At 37.6% G+C, this 23487-nt stretch overlaps 2 protein-coding genes across 2 annotated transcripts; both read right to left on the bottom strand.

The window, feature by feature from the left end:
* Window positions 1-97: 97 nt before the first annotated feature.
* Window positions 98-15257, bottom strand: LOC138334683 (uncharacterized). The gene is made up of 7 exons (XM_069283344.1): window positions 14855-15257; window positions 13992-14169; window positions 12787-13028; window positions 8117-8215; window positions 5612-5760; window positions 5094-5301; window positions 98-553 (listed from the first exon to the last, which is right to left on the bottom strand). The coding sequence occupies exons 1-7, from the start codon at window positions 15111-15113 to the stop codon at window positions 207-209; spliced, it is 1482 nt and encodes a 493-aa protein (XP_069139445.1). The 5' UTR covers window positions 15114-15257; the 3' UTR covers window positions 98-206.
* A 6535-nt stretch (window positions 15258-21792) lies between these two features.
* Window positions 21793-23258, bottom strand: LOC138335711 (uncharacterized). The gene is made up of 3 exons (XM_069284871.1): window positions 22882-23258; window positions 22391-22728; window positions 21793-22106 (listed from the first exon to the last, which is right to left on the bottom strand). The coding sequence occupies exons 1-3, from the start codon at window positions 23256-23258 to the stop codon at window positions 21793-21795; spliced, it is 1029 nt and encodes a 342-aa protein (XP_069140972.1).
* Between the last annotated feature and the right edge of the window lie 229 nt (window positions 23259-23487).

Genomic DNA, 23487 nt, shown 5'->3' with positions numbered 1-23487 from the left:
TAGAGCATATTTGTCTGGCTGGGTGTGGTCAGGTTTGTGTCAGTGTAGAGCATGTGTGGCTGTGTGTGGTCAGGTTTGTGTCAGGTTTGTGTGGTGTAGGGCATGTGTGGCTGTGTGTGGTCAGGTTTGTGTCGGTGTAGGGCATTTTGTGCCTGTGTGTTGTCAGGTTTGTGTCAGTGTAGAGCATTTTGGGGCTGTGTTCAAATTCATTTAAAGTTGAAAAAAGTTTGAGCATTGTTAGTTGTAATGGAAGCGAGTTTTTGGGGTGGGCAGTTGAGGTGAGATGAGATGACCTCCAGTAGGACAGGCAGACAGCTCGGATCACCGTCCATCTCCTCCGACGAGTTAATATAGTATCTCTCCACAGTACCTTTCTGGAGGTACTTAAAACCCCCGGAAGCACGTTTTTTCATCAGATCCTTTAAGTCATGGTTAAAAACTTCAGTGTCTGGGGCGGTACTAGTAAATATGACATTATATGGTGATATATAACCTTTATCTAGCCAGTCTCTAAACCAGTTTGTAGTATAGCCACCTAATGACATAGACCAGGCTGGAAAAAAAAGAGCGAGAAAAAAACACGTAAGATATAGAAATACAAAACAGTAAATACATAAAAACAGTAAATCCTGCACCTGTATATAAAAAACTCTGTAATAAAGGACATGTGATGTATGTGTAAAAGACAAAACTGTCTATAAATTAAGTAAAATGTCCCGGTCTATAAAGGTATGTGTATAAGACAACTGTCTGTAAAGGTACATGTATTTAAGACAACTGTCTATAAAGGTATGTGTATAAGACAACTGTCTGTAAAGGTATGTGTATAAACCACAACTGTCTATAAAGGTATGTGTATAAGACAAACTGTCTGTAAGGTATCATGTAAAGACAACTGTCTATAAAGGTATGTGTTAAGTCATAAAACATTTCATGTATAAGACAAACTGTCTTAAAAGGTATTGTGTATAAGACAATAATGGTAACAGGCTTCATGTATAAGACAACTGTCACTATAAAGGTATGTGTATAAGACAACTGTCTGTAAAGGTTCATGTATAAGACATACTGAACTATAAAAGGTATGTGTAAAGACAAACTGTCTGTAAAGGTTCATGTATAAAGACAACTGTCTGTAAAGGTTCATGTATAAGACAACTGTCTGTAAAGGTATTGTTTAACCTACAACTGTCTATAAAGGTATTCGTGTATAAGACAACTGTCGAACATAAAGGTATGTGTAATTAAGAACATGTCTATAAAGCGTATGTGTATAAGGACATCTAGTTATACAGGTCATAGTACAAGAACAAGATCTTGTAAAGGTATGTGTATAAGACAACTGTCTATATAAAGGTAAGTGTATAAGACAACTTGTCTAAACTATGTGTATAATCAAAATGTCTATAAAGGTATGTGTATAAGACATACTGTCTATAAAGGTATGTGTCAACTGTCTATAAAGGTTCAATGTATAAACTGACAACTGACTATAAAGGTATGTGTATAAGACAACTGTCTATAAAGTTATGTGTTTATATAGACAACTGTCTATAAAGGTATGTGTAAAAGACAACTGTCTATAAAGGTTCGTGATGTATAATGTCCTATAAAGGTCACCATGTGTATAAGACAACTGTCTATAAAGGTAAATGGTGTATAAGACAACTGTCTATAAAGGTACATGTATAAGACAACTGTCTATAAAGGTATGTGTATAAGACAACTGTCTATAAAGGTATGTGTATAAGACAACTGTCTATAAAGGTATGTTCATGTATAAAGACAACTGTCTATAAAGGTATGTGTATAAAGACAACTGTCTATAAAGGTATGTGTATAAGACAACTGTCTATAAAGGTATGTGTATAAGACAACTGTCTATAAAGGTATGTGTATAAGACAACATGTCTGTAAAGGTATGTGTATAAGACAACTGTCTATAAAGGTATATGTAAAAGGTATGTGTATAAGACAACTGTCTATAAAGGTATGTGTATAAGACAACTGTCTATAAAGGTATGTGTATAAGACAACTGTCTATAAAGGTATGTGTATAAGACAACTGTCTATAAAGGTATGTGTATAAGACAACTGTCTATAAAGGTATGTGTATAAGACAACTGTCTATAAAGGTTCATGTATAAGACAACTGTCTATAAAGGTATGTGTATAAGACAACTGTCTATAAAGGTATGTGTATAAGACAACTGTCTATAAAGGTATGTGTATAAGACAACTGTCTATAAAGGTATGTGTATAAGACAACTGTCTATAAAGGTATGATGTATAAGACAACTGTCTATCAATACATGTATCAACAACTAAATCAAGGTTATGTATAAGACAACTGTCTATATAAGACAACTGTCTATAAGGACATGTGTCCAACTGTCTATAAAGGTACAGTATGTGTGTTATACAGGAGACAACTGACTAGTCGCATATATAAGACAACTGTCTATAAAGGTGCATGTATAAGACAAACTGTCTAAATACATGTGTCCTTTATAGAAAGTTGTCTTATATATGAACCTTTATAGACGGTTGTAACAAATCAAGAATGCAGTTGCACAGAATAATCCCCAAACGACCCTCTCCCTCCCCCTCCCCATCTCCAAGGTATACCTGCAACAAATCAAGAATGCAGTTGCACAGTGTATGAACATCTTGAGAAAATTAAGAAAATTCCCCCTATTGGGACCCCACTCCTCAGTCCCTAGGGGTTGGAGCAAGCTCATTTATATAAAATATGATTGCACTTTGACAATAATATTTTATACCAAATATGGATGAAATCTACTCACGGGTTAAGGAGGAGTAGGAACTTAAAACTAAAATTAGAAAATTTTCTACTTTTGGGACCCTATCCCTCAGCCCCTAGGGGTCGGAGCAGGCTCATTTATATAAAATATGACTGCCCTTTCCCAACAATGTTTTAAAACAAATTTGGTTGCCATTCATCAAAGGAATAAAGAGAAGTAGGATTTTAAACCTGAAATTAAGAAAACTTGCCCTTTTGGGGCCCCACCCCTCAGCCCCTAGGGGTCGGACCTATCTCATTCATATAAAAAATAATTGTCCTTCCCCAATGATGTTTCACACTAAATATGGATAAAATCCATCCAAGGATGAAGGAGGAGTAGGATTTTAAAGCTAAAATAAGAAAATTTGCCTTTTTGGGGCCCCACCCCTCAGTCCCTAGGGGTCGGACCAGGCTCATGTATATAAAATATGACTGTCCTTCCCAATAATGTTTCATCCAAAATATGGATGAAATCCATTGAAGGATGAAGGAGAAGTAGGATTTTAAAGCTAAAATTAAGAAAATTTGCCCTTTTGGGGCCTCGCCCCTGACCCTAGGGCTCGTACCAGGCTCATTTATATAAAATATGATTGTACTTCCCTAATGAATTTTCAAACCAAATATGGATGAAATCAACCCAAGGTTGAAGGAGGAGTAGGATTTTAAAGCTTAAAATAAGAAAATTTGCGCTTTTCGGGCCCCACCCCTAAGCCCCTAGGGGTCAGACCAGGCTCATTTATATAAAATATGATCGTCCTTCCCCAATAATGTTTCAAACCAAATATGGATGAAATCCATTGAAGGATGAAGGAGGAGTAGGCTTTTGTATAAATAGTCTTACGCACGACGCACGGCGCACAACGACGGACAAAACACAATGACAATAGGTCATCCTGACCTTCGGTCAGATGACCTAAAAATTAATTATAGACAATTGTCTTATACGTGTGCCTTTATAGACAGTTGTCTTATATATGTGTCACAGTTAAAAAACAAACAAACAAAAGAATGGATTAACTGCTGTGCTCTCATATAGGCTTTGCCTAAAATTATATTAGAATCTTACAATAGTCTGTCATGTGGACTCTACCTAAGTGAAAGATTGTGGCTGGTCAAACCGAGACTTGCCAAGCGTTCGCAGGCAAAATCTTTCACAAGATTTGATTCTTTTTCTCCCATAATTAATTCTATTGTTTAGAAATTTTTTCATAGTGTCGCGGTGTTTAAATTCACTGTGTATATAATGTATTATATTAGGAGTTAAAACTACATGGGCTGTGTATTGTCTGAATTTACATGTCCCTGTGTCATGCAATGTCCTGTACATGTAAATGTGTGTGTATGTAAGTTGTTATGATGATGTATGAGAGGTGAGTGAATGGATTGGTTGAGTGTGTCACATTGACCCTGCATGACCCTGTCCTTGCACGTGCACGCCCACCCTGGTGGAAGCGTGTCCACAAATTACATGGAAAATAGGCACCGGACAGATGCCACCTATAGCTGGAAGCCTGTGTGCTTTACCGCCACAGTGCTGAAAGGTATGTTTATTTAATATATAACTAGAAATAAAGTAATTAAATCATTCTTCATATGCAATATAATTAATACACTTAAAGTTATATGTGCCGTGTTATAACTTCTTTAAATAATTTGTCCATAAACCTTTATAATATGTATATGTATAACAAAGAACCGCACATGGTCCGTTAGGTTAGGTTAATGTATAGGGTCAAGTGATTGCAAACTAAATGTAATAGCTCTGAAATTAAAATAGAATTTACTATAAAATCATATAATTTATAAATACCTGTATATTATATTTATTACTTTACAGTATAAATATAGCATATAATAGCCGGTACATTTATGTGTCCCTATGTATTGTCAGGTATTGTTCTTTTTATTTCAGGTTATCTGTCTCCGTTTTTGTATAATTAAACTGTCAGCTAGTTATATGCAGTTGTTGGTTCCTTTTTCATACGAAGAGAACATACCCATATATATTCACTCTCATGACAATAGTATCAACAGCCCTGAGTCAGAATAAGCATCAAAATGTCCTTGACAATAGTCTCTGCATGTATCGATGAAGTCATATCATTGTCAAGCGCACATGTGAGTTGTCTTTTCCCTACCCCGGTAAAAGACAGAGTTATCTTTTCCCTAGCAACTGCGAGATAACCCTGTTAAGCATGGGAGAAGTTACAATCAATATGTGGGTTAGATTCTAACACTGTAAACCTTTTGTGTTGACATCTCCCTGTTTGTAGTTGTGTGTACTTACAGGAGACAGACACATAACTTCCCATCTGTAGAAGTTCCCACAGCCTTGGTATAAGGTGTGGAAATACTTTCCTCCCCATAGGTTCATACTCCCCTACACACATCCCGGTCAGTCTATCCTTGTACTCCTGTAAGATGGGAATCAATCTGTCATCAGCTTTCACTGAACAGAACCACAGAGGCTTCCTCACCTTACACGCCAACTCAATCTGAAACACAGCATCAGTATAATACTGTATTAAGCTTTTAAGTATTTTGAACATTTAATTCAGATAGATTTATTCCTGAGGTACTAGACTACTAAATGAAATGATTTTTTAAAGAGCTCACCTGCCCTTTAGGTAGGCAAGTTACAAATCAAATTACTTTGACCTTCTTAATTATCTTTTGAATTATCTTCTTTTAATTGTACTGAACAAGTGTATTGTAATGTTTATTAGCATATACTCAAGCTATCAATAAATATGGGCAGGTACTTGATTGGTCAGTATTAGTGTACATACCCTACCAATAACCTACCTGCTGTCTGAAGATCTCCTCCTGTTTGTCACTGCTAGTTCCCAAAAGGCCACACTCCCCAATGGCAACACACTGTGGATGTTCAGCATATTTTTCAAGCCCAGCAAGACTGCCCTCTTTCCATTGATCAATGTAAGATGGTTCAACACCTGTAGCAAAAATAATCAACAATGAAATCACTTATTTTGAAGCTTCAATAGCTGCAATAGTTCATTTTGTTGCCCAAAAAACATCATCATCAGATTTCCCTTAATGTATATCAAAATGTCCAATTTCATTCATAAATATTGGTAAATGAATTGATGTGAAAATTCAACAATGATTTCTGACAATGGTTGGCTAAATAAAAAGCCCTTTTGTTAAGAATTTTTATCAAGTACCTTTCATTAAGAAAGCCTTCTGACAGCAAACTGTTACTCATCCTCAGAAAACACAGTATCAAAACTCCACTACACTTATAAGTCTGAAACCAAGTGTAGGCTGATCTTGTAGGAAACTGATGATGAGTGTTTCATAGTTATTATAAATAGTTACCTCTCACACAGTCACATTATACCCACCTGCTGTGAAGTACATGTATCCCGGGGTACCTCTCACACAGTCACATTATACCCACCTGCTGTGAAGTACATGTATCATGGGTACCTCTCACACAGTCACATTATACCCACCTGCTGTGAAGTACATGTATTTTGGGTACCTCTCACACAGTCACATTATACCCACCTGCTGTGAAGTACATGTATCCTGGGTACCTCTCACACAGTCACATTATACCCACCTGCTGTGAAGTACATGTATCCCGGGTACCTCTCACACAGTCACATTATACCCACCTGCTGTGAAGTACATGTATCCTGGGGTACCTCTCACACAGTCACATTATACCCACCTGCTGTGAAGTACATGTATCCTGGGTACCTCTCACACAGTCACATTATACCCACCTGCTGTGAAGTACATGTATCCCGGGTACCTCTCACACAGTCACATTATACCCACCTGCTGTGAAGTACATGTATCCTGGGTACCTCTCACACAGTCACATTATACCCACCTGCTGTGAAGTACATGTATCCTGGGTACCTCTCACACAGTCACATTATACCCACCTGCTGTGAAGTACATGTATCCTGGGTACCTCTCACACAGTCACATTATACCCACCTGCTGTGAAGTACATGTATCCTGGGTACCTCTCACACAGTCACATTATACCACCTGCTGTGAAGTACATGTATCCTGGGTACCTCTCACACAGTACATTATACCACCTGCTGTGAAGTACATGTATCCTGGGTACCTCTCACACAGTCACATTATACCCCACCTGCTGTGAAGTACATGTATCCTGGGTACCTCTCACACAGTCACATTATACCCACCTGCTGTGAAGTACATGTATCCTGGGTACCTCTCACACAGTCACATTATACCCACCTGCTGTGAAGTACATGTATCCTGGGTACCTCTCACACAGTCACATTATACCCACCTGCTGTGCAGTACATGTATTCCTGGGTACCTCTCACACAGTCACATTATACCCACCTGCTGTGAAGTACATGTATCCTGGGTACCTCTCACACAGTCACATTATATACCCACCTGCTGTGAAGTACATGTATCCTGGGTACCTCTCACACAGTCACATTATACCCACCTGCTGTGAAGTACATGTATCCTGGGTACCTCTCACACAGTCACATTATACCCACCTGCTGTGAAGTACATGTATCCTGGGTACCTCTCACACAGTCACATTATACCCACCTGCTGTGAGTACATGTATCCTGGGTACCTCTCACACAGTCACATTATACCACCTGCTGTGAAGTACATGTATCCTGGGTACCTCTCACACAGTCACATTATACACCGCTCACATTATATACCCACCTGCTGTGAAGTACATGTATCCTGGGTACCTCTCACACAGTCACATTATACCCACCTGCTGTGAAGTACATGTATCCTGGGTACCTCTCACACAGTCACATTATACCCACCTGCTGTGAAGTACATGTATCCTGGGTACCTCTCACACAGTCACATTATACCCACCTGCTGTGAAGTACATGTATCCCGGGTACCTCTCACACAGTCACATTATACCCACCTGCTGTGAAGTACATGTATCCTGGGTACCTCTCACACAGTCACATTATACCCACCTGCTGTGAAGTACATGTATCCTGGGTACCTCTCTCACACAGTCACATTATACCCACCTGCTGTGAAGTACATGTATCCTGGGTACCTCTCACACAGTCACATTATACCCACCTGCTGTGAAGTACATGTATCCTGGGTACCTCTCACACAGTCACATTATCCCACCTGCTGTGAAGTACATGTATTTTTGGTACCTCTCACACAGTCACATTATACCCACCTGCTGTGAAGTACATGTATCCTGGGTACCTCTCACACAGTCACATTATACCCACCTGCTGTGCAGTACATGTATCCCGGGTACCTCTCACACAGTCACATTATACCCACCTGCTGTGAAGTACATGTATCCTGGGTATCTCTCACACAGTCTCACAGCTTGTTTGATCTCCTTTAGGTTTCTGCAGGTTAACACCATACACTGGATTCCTTTGGAATAGAATACAGGATTGACTTTAGGACACATCGCCAGCTATATCTTCTCATAACTAGAAAAAAATATCAATTTTTCTACAGTTCTCTCGATTATCTTTTTTAATTCAATAATGTGATCCATATGAATGTATAAAAAATTACAATGTGCTGGTAACAGTTGATCAAGTTCTGAAATAATTCAGATGTTTGCAATCTTTTTTCCTTCATTCCTTCCCTGAGATTCAGCCAATCAAGGGCTCAGTTCAGTTTATGTACATTAATAGATAATTAAGCATCAACTGTCATATGATTCTTTCTAGTGATCTAGCAAAATAATATATAATAATATATTTCAATTATATATCAAAGTGCCAAAGCCACTCATAGATGCTGTGATTGAAGGATCCAAACCAAATAATAAAGAAATTGGTTTTTCATTTCAATATTGAATTTAGTATACTTTAAGTGTGCAGTGTTGAATTTCGGAGTTTAACAAAATATATTTACAGTATACCGTAATTATTTTATGATATTTAAAGTTTTTCAAGATTAATAAGTTGAATAACTCATTTTCCTGAAATAACTGTAATAAATTTATATCTAAATTATTTCTGAAATAACAATTTCGACACCAAATGAAACCATTAAGAATCTGAGTATCATTTTTTATAAAATTTTCTTTTTTAATTACTAAATTATCATTTTCATCAATGTCTCTTCAAAGACAAAAAGTAATAAGTTAACATATCCGTATCTTAATATCCACTTAACATTGAAGAATATTTTCGGAAAAATATAACATTAGAAATATTACCATTTCCGGACATGTTTTGGTTTCCTTTTTAGAAAACTTACACGGAGTTGCTTTGACGACTTTTGACTAATAAATCATGGCCAGATACTTTTGCCGAATTAAAGGTACATTATTTCATTACATATATCACTCAGACTTCTTTTAAATTCACAAGATCGCTAGCCGTTAACATCAAGAAAACTTCATGTAATGTTCCTGACTTTAGCATGTTTTCGTAAGCCTAACAGTATTTAACTGGTTGGCGAGATATTATCGTGCAGAACATTATAGGCCTACTGTGAGTTGTGCTTTGCTGACTTTTGACTCATGATGAAACATGGCCATATACTTTTGCCAAGTAAAAGGTACATTATTTGGCTGCTTATAACACTCAAATTTCTTTTGAATTCATAAGAACGCTAACATCAAAAAAACTTCATACAATACATCGGACTTTAGCAAGTCTTCATAAGGCTACCGTACATTACACGGCATTATAGTTTATTTGTCTCTTTAAAATGCTCGTACATATATAGATCTATATCATCATTATATATTGTAAGTTTATGTTGATAAATTTTGTACCTTTGCCCTTTCAATATAACGCAGTTGTCGATAAACAAAAGACACAACTCCGAGTGAATGAAGACAAGAGGGCCCAGAGGGCCTGTATCGCTCACCTGGTTTGTAATGCCAAATAATTTTCTGAATACAGGTTCATTGTTTCTTTTCTGAAGGAATTTTAATATTAACCTCTAAATCCACTATTGGGCCCCACCCCTCCTGCCCCCTGGGGGTCAGCAAGCCAAAATTTATACAAGTTCTGTTCCCCTTCCACAAAGGATGTTTCTGGCCAAATTTGGTTACAATCCATGCAGAACTCTATGAGAAGTAGCGATTTAAAGGATTTACCTCTATTTCCCCTATTGGGCCCCACCTCTCCTACCCCCAGGGGATCAGAGCCAAAATTTATACAAGTTCTGTTCCTCTTCCCCCAAGGATGTTTGTGGCCAAATTTGGTTACAATCCATGCAGAACTCTAGGACAAGTAGCGATTGATGAATTTACCTCTATTTCCCCTATTGGCCCTGCCCCTCCTGCCCCCTGAGGGTCAGAGCCAAAATTTATACAAGTTCTGTTCTCCTAACCCCAAGGATGTTTGTGGCCAAATTTAGTTACAATCCATACAAAACTCTAGGACAATTAAGTAGCAATTTATAGAATTTACCTATAATTCCCCTATTGGGCCCCGCCCCTCCTGCCCCGGGGACCAGAGCCAAAATTTATACAAACTCAGTTCTTATTCTCCCAAGGATATTTCTGGCCAAATTTGGTTACATTCCATGCAGAACTCTATGACTAGTAGCGAATTAAAGGAAATACCTCTATTTCCCCTATTGGGCCCCACCCCTCCAGCCCCCGGGGGGCCAGAGCCAAAATTTATACAAGTTCTGTTCCCCTTCCCCCAAGTAAGTTTGTGGCCAAATTTGGTTACAATCCATGTAGAACTCTATGACAAGTAACGATTTAAAGGATTTACCTCTATTTCCCCTATTGGGCCCCGCCCCTCCTGCCCCCGGGGGGGTCAGAGCCAAAATTTATACAAGTTCTGTTCCCCTTCCCCCAAGGATGTTTGTGGCAAAAGTTAGTTACAATCCATGTAGAACTCTATGACTAGTAGCGATTTAAAGGATTTACCTCTATTTCCCCTATTGGGCCCCGCCCCTCCTGCCCCCGGGGGTCAGAGCCAAAATTTATACAAGTTCTGTTCCCCTTCCCCCAAGGATGTTTGTGGCCAAATTTTGTTACATTCCATTCAGAACTCTATGACAAGTAGCGATTTAAAGGATTTACCTATATTTCCCCTATTGGGCCCCGCCCCTCCTGCCCCCGGGGGGGTCAGAGCAAATATTTATACAAGTTCTGTTCCCCTTCCCCCAAGGATGTTTGTGGCAAAATTTAGTTACAATCCATGTAGAACTCTATGACTAGTAGCGATTTAAAGGATTTACCTCTATTTCCCCTATTGGGCCCCGCCCCTCCTGCCCCCGGGGGGTCAGAGCCAAAATTTATACAAGTTCTGTTCCCCTTCCCCCAAGGATGTTTGTGGCCAAATTTTGTTACAATCCATGTAGAACTCTATGACAAGTAGCGATTTAAAGGATTTACCTCTATTTCCCCTATTGCGCCCCGCCCCTCCTGTCCCCGGGGGGTCAGAGCCAAAATTTTATACAAGTTCTGTTCCCTTCTCCCAAGGATGTTTGTGGCAAAATTTAGTTACAATCCATGTAGAACTCTATGACTAGTAGCGATTTAAAGGATTTACCTCTATTTCCCCTATTGGGCCCCGCCCCTCCTGCCCCCGGGGGGTCAGAGCCAAAATTTATACAAGTTCTGTTCCCCTTCCCCCAAAGATGTTTGTGGCCAAATTTTGTTACATTCCATTCAGAACTCTATGACAAGTAGCGATTTAAAGGATTTACTTATATTTTCCCTATTGGGCCCCGCCCCTCCTGCCCCCGGGGTGTCAGAGCCAAAATTTATACAAGTTCTGTTCCCCTTCCCCCAAGGATGTTTGTGGCCAAATTTGGTTACAATCCATGTAGAACTCTATGACTAGTAGCGATTTAAAGGATTTACCTCTATTTCCCCTATTGGGCCCCGCCCCTCCTGCCCCCGGGGGGTCAGAGCCAAAATTTATACAAGTTCTGTTCCCCCTCCCCCAAGCATGTTTGTGGCCAAATTTGGTTACAATCCATGCAGAACTCTATGACTAGTAGCGATTTAAAGGAAATGTTGACGGACAGACGGACGGACGGATGGACGACGGACGGACGGACGACGGACGACGGACGACGGACGCCGCGCCATGACATAAGCTCACCGGCCCTTCGGGCCAGGTGAGCTAAAAACTTTATAAGCGTTATAAGAACTTTCTTTTGTAGTAACCTTCCAATTATTTGATTACAGTAATCGATCAGTAGCATGAATTACGTAAAATTTATATAAACATACACAATCCATAATCCACCGAAAGTCTGCTGCGGAGGAAGACAGCAAAAGGCGTTGTTCGTGATTTTCGGGAGACTGCTATCTCGGAGTAATACCAATATCATAGAGTCCCAACGGAACACTTATAACACTCTATCCATGGTGTATATGTATGTACAAATTCAGTGACTGTGGTTTTGAATATTGGGGTTTTATTTTTCATACCATCAAGTATTAAGTGAAATGAACAAAACAACTTTTAATTTTCACTGCGGAGTGGTTTCATTTTTCTGATGTGCACAGGCTCGCCGAGCGTACCTAAGAATGCTGTTTCACAGCATCAAAAATATATAAACTATAGCAAGCTTTACACATTTTTGCTAAGTGATGTTTACTTATTGAGGTTCAAGGTCATGGAATTTATGTTTCAGGAAATAGATGACCTTCAGAGCAATCATCAACATGAAGGATTTCTGGATAATTCCTCTGAAGTTTAGAAGACATGAAGTTATCATTTCATTTCATAAACAGATCATGTACAAGGATATGGGGGAGAGAAATAAGTACATAAGAAATAAAGAACATTTGTATCAAAGAGCGGAAAGAAATCATCATATACATCTGTATGTTACAGAGCGCACGATTGTATTTATAAACAAAATCACTCTACCGATCCAGAGAGAAGTTCTCTCTGGCCAGTAAGTACATCGCGGCTAGTATTGACCGCCTGGTTACACATACATGTACTTTCCATGACATTTTACAGAATTTGCCTTGATTCAAGGGAGACAAATCAACCTACCTGCTTCATCTGAATTTGTTAAGACACTTGTTAAGAATTGTTTATCAATGTTCATGATGCTGTTGCCTCCATCAATAAGCAGGTACTCTGTATGTGATCCCATTTTCCAAACCTCATTATCACAATGTCTCTCTTCAGTTGATATAACGCATGGTTTTGGACTAACCAATTTAAAGTCTTTTTGCAGTAAATGTTTTCTTTTCTTTACTACTTTTATCGAAATTTTCCTGTCATCTATTTTTCTGAAAAGGATATTATTTTCTCTTTGAAAATATAGGAGTACAAGGTACTTCTGGAATTACCTATATAAGATATAACCCTGAGTATAAAGCAAAATTATTTTATGATTAAAACATCTGAATGGCACCATCATTTTGCTTAATACAACAAGCAATGAGATAAAATTAAATACACTGTAGTCCCAATTAAGTCTAATGAAAGTATCTTGGACATTGCTGCACTGTAATATCCATATACTCTTATCTCTATCACTGTGCAAAATAACTCCATGATACATGTATATATAGAAAGACACAAAGATTTATTTGTTTAAAATTTCAAAATTAAAATAGTTTATAATAAGTTGTTTTGAATCTGAAAATAATATTTCTGTCAATATTTCGAATAAAGTTCAAACGATTCAAAATCATTAACTAGAATAACCAGTATTAAAGCCACACTATACATAACTATCAACAAAAATTCAAATTAAATTTGACTCCGATATTGTAAGTATTTGTAGATTTAGTTAAAATTAAGATATATTAAAGAATATTTATAATGGGTTTTTTTTTCAATAACTTTGGTACAGCAGTTGTTGAAAGTCAATACATATGTACATGTAAACATGCCTTCATTTTAAAATGGTCGCCATAGAAGTTACGATTATTGCCGAACGGAAGTCGGAAAGTTCATGACCCATTCTCGGAAGAGACCGGACAGACGTTACATAGTTACAGTAGTCACATAACGTTCTCGGCAACAACGTTACAATGTCGGCTAACTTCGGCTAGTTTGACTAAGTGGGACCCACCTAGCGATGTTTAATATTTATTTGATTTTTATCAAAATATTCCGAATCATAATCGCTCATCTTGACTTCGATTTAGTCCTGTCTCTGCATGATTTACAACAGGATTTTTTTTCAACATTCTTCTAAATCAATCGATTCACATGATTTGACTTTTGATATAAACGGTTCTTACGTGTTGTTACATGACATCAGATCACAGGATTTTCTGCAGTGGTAAGGGACCTGAATCAGTGCCTTTCTCTGCGAAGTATTCTTCAAGTCCACGTATACATTGATGATGACATCAGATTCTTCTTTTTGTAGTAAACTTTTTTCCAAAGTTTTTTCATGCACACCTGATCCAAGATTTTCTTTAGAGAAAAAATTAAAGAAAGATAATCAAGCATAACTAATATATACATGTAAGTATATTCAAGAACATAACCTATAACTGGAGTGGAGAAAATGTAGCAGTAAGAACAAGATCTAATCCAGGACAAAATTAAGCCAGATGTTTTAACGATTACCGAGGTAAGCTACATGTAGCTACAAATGTCAGGTCACTGATGAGTCTATACTCCCATAACATGAAATTCAACTCATGGTCAGCCAGTTTTTTATCGAACTGTCGAGATGACGTAATGTTTCGAAAGTGTCTCGTCATGATGATGTCCAATCCTAGTACATGTTCATAAGACTCATACAGTTTAAATTATTCTGAAGGTTAATTCCTTAGAATTATAGCTGTAAGTATTTAGGTTAATGTTGTCTGGCATCAATTTTCTACTGACAAAATACTTATTTTAAATCGGATTTCAAAAGCCTTTGGATTAATTATATTGTACTGAATTTGAAAATTTTCATCAGGAGTTTATATGCTTTTCCGAATTACATTTTATGACATGCAAGCAATGAAACAGTTGCTTTTATTGAATATTTTTCTGACGCATAAAATGTTGTGGACATTTGTTTGTTAACAATGGTATAATACATACGCTGTAACTACATTTAGTATCATCTCATATATATTATGTCCATGGAATGTCTTGAACTTACCAACAACATACGTTGTAAATGTTTCAATCGTTTCTTTCTTGGCAACAAATGTTTCTATTCTTTTCCTCCATGTCTTCTTTTGTTGATAAAACGATATCAAGTTAATGAAGTGTTTAAACAGCAGTCTGTAATACTTGCGATTAGCCGACGAAAGCAAAGCAATGGAATAAAATGTAAGTAAAAACGTTACACAAGATATTGGAACGGCATAACAAACTTTTACAAATAAACTGTCACTGTCATCGGGTAGGAATTTCATTTTGTTAAAAAGTGACTCTTACTAACAGACGTCATCTACACCAAAGCTCTATGGCGTGTGCCAGTTAAATTGTGCTGACACTGTCTTAAAGTAATCCTATTTATAGTTATGTGTGTCCCTCTTGTTGTGAAATAGGGAAAATTTCAAACCGGATGTTTATCAGTGATCTCTAAACGTAAAACCAACTCAAATGCAGTATCCGGATTTGCCAAATAAAATGGGTTATCTCCCATTGTCCATATTCTACTGTGCCTTTCAACACAATTTTTCACCTTTTCAGACAAAATAAACACCCAGCTTATTTTAGAACATCGCATTTAATTTTAAAATCAAGCTATTTTCCTATAAATCTTTATTCATGTACCTACAGTGTATATACTTTTGAAATTTTAATAATTTTTTTTGAAGAGATTTTCCTAAGAAGCATACAAGAACAAGAGGACATGGGAAAAACTATCAGTGGCGTAGCTACCATTGACGCAAAAACGCAACTGCGTGCACATCAATCAATTTAAAAAAAAAATCATAGTCATAACTACACGTAACCGAGACTAACATTAAACATTTTAATTTGTTACCCGAATCGCCTACTTTTTAGGTTTACTTTTTCCGGAAAATTATGTTTCCGTTCCGTTTCCAGGGTTTAAAAGTTGGTGCGAGGTCGTGTCAGAAAATTGACGTTTTTAAGCCGAAAACCCGACATGAACAAGACACTAACAAAAACTTATATCCCACTATACACAAGATCTTTCAGATCTTAATAACGATGCTACTAACAACGGCAACAGCAGTAGGAAGCATACTTGACTATAGAGTGTTATGAAACGCCTTAGGGCCCTAAAACCTGCGAGCATGGGTTCTGGCTACGTGGATAACGTTATTGACATTTTCGATGGGTAAAAAAAACCGGAGGATGTTATTACAATGAACTTTGATATGTGGCTAATCTTCGTCGCTATCACAATAAAAAAGGACACAAATAAAGAGTACATTTTGTATTCAATTTTTTATTTCGTCCCCCTTTATGCATTCAATTTAACTTTTAAACTATGCCTTTTCATGTGTAGAAATGATTCAATGAGAGTATCAGCACTTGCATGCATGAAGAAATTGACTGTCTATTAAAACTCTGTTTTCTTACAAAATTATCAAAATTGCTCTAGGCCTACCATTTAATTGCAGTGTCATCAAAGACATGGCCGTGTTTGGCAAAAATACAGTACATGTTAGCATAAAGATACGACGACATTTACAATTATATAATTTCTAAATGTAGGTAACGTTAACTTTCAATCTGCAATATGAATCAATCCGTTTTCAAAAATTCGAAAAATTAGCTTTAAAATTATAAAAATATACCGTAAAATTCATCTCATTTATTCTAAATCGTATTTTTTTTCCAGAGGGGGAACCCCCCCTCCCTGACCCCTTGAAATACCAAAATTTTTCGCGCCTCCGGCGCTCGGACTACAATCTGCGTGCACATTCATTTCCTGCTAGCGACGCCACTGACTATTCAAAAACCATCCCGATGTGACGGTCAATGTAATGCATTTTACCCCATATTTTTGTCTATATAAATAAATGTAGGATGTCAGAAAATTTCTACCATCTACCTAGACTAGGACAAATACGTATCCAAGCAGTGTATATCTACATAGACATTATAAATACATGCTGAGTTCTAGGAAGTACCATTAACTATTTTAAATACATGCAATCACACGTCGTAATTTATTTAACAATATATGTAAATAGAACCATACATTCTAACAATCCAATAGGTTTTCTTTTGATGTTGGACTGGTGAGATACTGATGAGATTATACAAGAAACATGTAACCTATAACCAGAGGTCATATGAAGAAAATATTTAAGAAACAATGTCGATTAGAGATACGAAAAAAAACCTTTTTAGCTTTCGTGTAATTGACAAATGGAACCGTCGAAGCTACATTGTACCGCATGATGTTGTCGATGCCAAAAACATGTGAAAGAATTCAAAGTACTGTTGGATAACTGCTGGAAAAAACAATCTAAATACTGATATAACTACACAATGAAATGGACAGTTATACACCCGACGTTATTTTTAATTAATAATTCTGTATATTGTTTATATGATATGGACATAGAGTCTTGCAGCCTACGTCCATCATTTATCATATTAAAACGTATTAAATTGTATTAATTAATATATATATAATTAATTCAATATACATGGACATAAAATAATAGTAACCATTTATGTTCCTGGCAGAATCAACCAGAATCATTAACATGCTATTTCAGTAAAGTTTCAGCTAAATTCCACTGGAAGAACTTGCATAAAAAATCAAAATGTGTTTTCAAGATGTTGACCATTGTGACCATTTTGGATCAACTAGAAAAATATTCTGCCATGTCAGTGATGTTTCAGCTAAATTGCTGATTGAACCTGAGATTAAGTTCAAAATGCGTTTTCAAGAAGGTAGCTGTTGGGTCCATTTTCGAATTAAACAAATTAACACAATAGGAATTGCGAGACCCATAAATCTAAATGGTCATCAGCGGCGTAGCTAGGTCTGGATAGGCCTGCATGCCTGGGGGTGCGGGGGGCGACAGCCCCCTGCTCAGGGTCCAGGGGCGAAGCCCCCCAGAAGCTGACGGGAAATTGTTACAATGTAGTAACCATTTTACTTATTTGGTAACTTTTAACGTATATACAAATGGTTAAATGGAGGTCACGATATTTAGGTGATAACCATGCAAAACTATATACATTGTATACTAGACTCCCGTGACAAGTGCTCGAACAAAAAACACGGATTTTGGCTGTAAATATTAAATTAGTAAGTAATGGCAGAATTTTGTGTTATTTTTACTGATGAAAAACTTATGGAGAATATTTTAAACAAAATTAAAATTAAGTTTACGTGTTGGTTTGTTTATGACAGCGAGTCAAAGATCACTGTCAAAATGGTGGAAATTGCGTAAGAAGGGACCAGTCCTCGACCACCTCAATAAAAAAAAAATATTGTATTAATTACCTATTTTTCTACTTATTCTGTTCTATTTCTAACAATTACAACAACAAAAATTCTTTTTCTAAATCAAAAATCTATTCATATTCGACAAAAATAAAAGCCAACTATTTCGTGACACCGGAAATCACGGATTAACACGCGTTTTAACGGGGCGGGAAGTGAACCAAAATTGACCAATTCACTTTTTCGTTACTAAGGCCAAGAACATGTTGCAATTGCTTTAAGTTGTTTTGTTATCATTTTTAAGATAATTATATGTTTTTAGAACTTTTCATGCGATGTTGTTTATTTTTGGTATTCGTAAGTGTTTCCCGATTCAAAATCCACAATTGCTTGAGGGATTTTGGTGAAGAAGTCTTCTTCTTTAGTTTAAGTCTAACATTGTCTTCGACAAATTTCAAACATATTTAACAACTATTCTAATAAATTTCCAGAATGACCAATCTTCAAATCTTTCAAATGTGCACAAAGTAAAATGTTAGGCATACAGTTGGGCATATCATATGTATTTATACATAATTTATATTCTGCAGCGTTACGTGTATTCAAATGTTGTGTTTTTTTTCTGACTGTTCAAAAATGTAAGTCAGATTATTATTTGCATGCTTGAGCATGCAAGCATGCACGGGCGCTACGCCACTGGTCATGTATGGAATTAAGATCTTTCAGATTTTCACCTTCTTCGGAATCCCCAACTTATGAAGTGTTCTTGAATTGTATATGGCAGCCCATTGATTTCTTCTGCAGGCTGTTTCGTCAGCAGAATTGCCACATGTATATGCTTGTGTTTTAAAACAAAATTTCTGTGCAAATATTGATATTTAAAAAAAGATAATATGGTGACTTAAAGGCCCACTACCTTTCAGAAAAGTTTTAAAATTGTATGTAAAACGAGATTGATAATTTTGTAGATTCGCAAATATTATTTTTAACTTACCGTTATAATCATCACTACGGCGACGTATTAGGGCCACTACATAATTTTAATTATCTTGTACGCACAAGTTATCTTGTACGAACAAGTTATATCTTGTACGTACAATTTAGTATCTTGTACGTACAATTAAGTATCTTGTACGTACAAGTTACTACATGTACATCGCATTCTGAACAATTTGATTAAAATAAATTAAATGTTATAACGCTGACTATCACTGTGACACGCAGCAAAACTTCACTCTTTACATAGATTACGGATCAATTTGCTTTTAAATTTTGTTTCGGAAAGGTAGAGTGGGCCTTAAAGGTCCACTACCTTTCCGGAGAAAGCATAAACATTTCTTAAAGGCCCATTACCTTTCCAAAACGGCTTTTAATTTTTAAAATGGGAATGTAAAACGAGATCGTCGATTATTTTGTAGAGTCGCAAAAGTTATTAACTCATCTTTAATACTACACTCATCCTCATCTTCAGAAAATTTTAATTTAAATAAATAAAATGTTAATTTTCATAACGCGGGTCGTCTTATGTTTCCCGCCGTCGTCCTAAATACCGCACAGTAGTTGAATATTACTGCGTCAGACGGCAAAACAGCGAAATGAATCTCCACAGTTATCATTATTACGCAGGAAATCTTGCATATGTTTGATGTTGTTACCTCATCTTAGGCCATGGATAGGCATTTTCGTTTGTTATTAGTGTTTTTAAGAAACCTTTAAATTTTGCTTCGGAAAGGTAGTGGGCCTTTAATAACATTGATAACGTCAGAAAATATATACCGATGGCCTAAGATGAGGTTACAATACCAAACAAATGCAAGATTTCCTGCGTAATATATGACAAACATTGAAGAGTCCTGTCGCTGTGCGGTGATAGCCAACTACCGCGCGGTATTTAGGACGAAGGCGGGAAACATAAAACGACCCGCGTTATGAAAATTAAAATCTTATTTATTTTAATAAAATTATTCAGAAGTGGCGATTAATACGTATAGTATTAACGGTAAGTTAATAACTTTTGCGACTCTACAAAATCAACGATCCCATTTTAAAAATCAAAAGCCGTTTCGAAAAGGTAGTAGGCCTTTAAATGCACTGATTTGTGTGGAATAGTGGCTAATTATATAAGGATCCTCGTCCAGTAATTACACAGTGTATGAACGGAAGTGTATAGTATTAGTTGTTTTTTGTATGGTCCAGGGGTGTAGAGATCGTAAATGATCGGAACCCCTGGAGTATCGAGGATGATCGATACAGACGCACATATATATTAATTTTACAAAGGTAGATTGGATGATCATCATCATTATTAATCAGCCTATATGTGTTTTTATTTTATTATTCAAATATGTGAGCATGTGTGCATTTTGACCACGACGTCATTATCAGGAAATTTTGATTGTTCTTTTTGTGTCTTGATAATGGGACGGAATCGCCTCGAAAATGTCCATACTAATGGAATTATTCTTTTCCCTGTAAGGTATATTTGAACCCAACATATATTTACGCGTGCGATTAGAATTTAATTACTTAGCTGGTGATAGGAAATTGTGAAAATCAATCGCCGCAACAATGGCATTACAGTAAAAAGTTTAAATCGCGAAATCGAATCCCCGTGGAATAACGTTAGACATGAAAATAATTTTGTAAGTGAACAGCCATTTCCAGCGTAAGAAATATGGAAATAACGTAAGTAATTTTCTTTTATGATTCTAGAAGTATTGTTTTCTTCGTAATTCTGACATTTTTTTTAAAGTAATGACTGGTCCATGGAAATCCAAGGTATACCTTAAGTATCAACGTGGTGCATTCTATTGCATTTTTGTTGTGACTATATATGATCTGTGCAACAAAGTTGACTAAACGTTTAAATTGATAGTGTATTTGATAACTCTGTTAGACTGATTTGTTGAATTTGTTAGCTTCAGAGCCTTTTATCACTGAATATATTTCCTCTTTATAACAAGCGACTATACAAGTGTTCTCGCAAGCAACTATACATCGCCAGTTTCAAAACAATGCAAGTGACTATACAATTTTAACTGATCATCCAGCAACTTCAAAATACGATTAATAAATGGGACTCAAGTCCGTTTACGTCATAAGGTGTTTATTCAGCAATGAACACGGTTAGAAAAGACACACAAAGTAAATTAGATCTAAACAATGATAATTGGTGACATACTGACACATACATGATCAAGTATCGCGGAGTATCGTGATTTACATCAGGTGATGAGCGAAATAAATGCTCCTCATTTCTAGTGACCGTCGGTGTGAAAGGAGTAGGACTCGCGATTGTGTTTTAACTGAAAGCTTTCCCTTTCTCAGCAATTGTAGTTTCTGGAATATTTGAGGTAGGTAGCGATACACGATGAGGAAGGCCAATGGAAATGTCTTTATCGATCGTCAGACGCGCTGGAGGGGTAATAACAGGGATGTATTTTCGGATGAATTTCCTGTTGCGCAGGACGTCCAGACCCATCAACCCGAACTACATGTACATATTGGTCGAATTGGCGAACCTCGATGATAACACCGGTCTTGTCCCATTTGAGGGGATGCTATGGGGTCCGACTTGGTTTTGGATACGCACATGATCTCCAACTACCAGTGGCGAAAGACGTTTAGGGTGTTCGGACCAACGTTCGCTATCACGCATATGTCGGTTCCGTAACGCTTCTTCGCGGGCTGCTAGGGTTTCCATCCATGTGTCATGTGGAATGTACCGCATCAGTGTCAAGATCTCCACTGGTGCTTGTATTGCCGATGATCAATCGCTTCACTGTTTTGACTCCCACTTCAGCGTAACAGTTACTATGGGGAAAGGCGACAGATGATAGGCGATGGTGAACGCCCCAGTTTTCGAGGAATCGTCGTGTGCTCATGGCAGTAAACTCGGGACCTCCATCTGAGGCTAGTTGATCTGGAATGCCAAAAGTAACAAATGTCCTTCGGAGGCTTTCTATCAAGCCGCTAGAACCATCGGACGCTTTCTCCACTATTGGCCAGTTAGAATAACGAACGACTATAACGAGATAGTTGCATCCCATGTAATGAAAGTAGCCGGCGCATACACATTGGAACGGATAGTCAGGCGTGGTGCACTCGGGTTCGACGGGGCGATACGATTGCAGTGATTACATGATGCCCGAACCGACGCGATAGCAGGTGTGATCCCAGGCCAGAATATTGAAGTCTCAGCTCTTGAAGTCATAGATGTAACCCCCTGATGTGCTGAATGTAGAGAGGCCAATATTTCCTGTCGAAGTGATGGTGGAATGACTATTCACTCCTTGTAAAGAACCACACCATCTACTGTATGAAGGTCATCACGGAGTGTGAAATATTCCTGTAGTGACTTCGGAAGTTCATGCCGATCGTTCGGCATACCGGATTCTATCAACGCGTGTAACGCCTGCATGTTGTCATCGCTTGTGGTGGCTGTTTTGACACGATCCCATGTTACGGAACGTAAATCGATGGCATTCAGTGTTGTAAAAGCTGCCGCTATGACATGTTCCCCGACAAAAGCTAATCCGGAGGACGGTGTGCGTAAACCATGTAGTACACCGAAGTCAGTGGTTGATGAGAACATAGTTGCAACGTCATCTTCGAGAACGAGTTTATCTGTATCGCCAATAGGATGTCTGGAGATTCAATCAGCAGCGCGATGTCGTATGCCAGATACGTGTTGCATTCTAAACCGATAACGTTGTGTCTTTTCCTGAGGTTGCGAAGTCTATTGTTCGGAACATTTTCCAAAGATCTATCTCCATATAGCTATGATCAAGTTGTCGCACCCGAGAACGAAGTGTCGAACCTTATCTAGAGCATCCGCTACGGCTAAAGCTTCTCCCTCAACTGGAGTGTAGCGCATTTCCGCGGCGTGCGTGAACCGACTTCCGACAAGTGTTACTTTCCATCCATCGCGACAGCACAGGGAACTATCATTGGTACACGTACAGTGTTTTTGTAGCAACCAAAATCCTATTCCAGACTTCGAATAATTCGTCGCGAGGGACGTTGGTTTACTTGGATCGAAAATTAGAACACCCATTTTAATTTCGTTTGCGATGACGATTTTAGATTCATCGAATATTCGTTGAAGATCTTCAGTCCACTTAAATGGTTGATCAGGCTTGAGTAATTCACGAAATGGATGCATGTTCTCGGCCATGCTGAAGGCGTATGATACCTGATTGACTTGTGCGAACCATGATCGCATACCTGTGATATTCTTCGGCGTAGGGAAGTCCAAGATAGCACGTAAATATTTCTGTGATGGTCGAACACTATCGCTAGTGATTTCAAATCCCGCGAATTCTAAAATGTCTTCTGCGAATAGGAACTTCTCAGGATTGAGGGTTATCCCGTTACGGCCTTATATGTCAAGCCACTGTACAGCC

This window comes from Argopecten irradians, chromosome 11, assembly GCF_041381155.1.
Source record: "Argopecten irradians isolate NY chromosome 11, Ai_NY, whole genome shotgun sequence".
Lineage (NCBI taxonomy): Eukaryota > Metazoa > Mollusca > Bivalvia > Pectinida > Pectinidae > Argopecten > Argopecten irradians.
The sequence above is the reverse complement of the archived record's forward strand: the minus strand, read 5'-3'. Positions and strand labels throughout refer to the sequence as shown.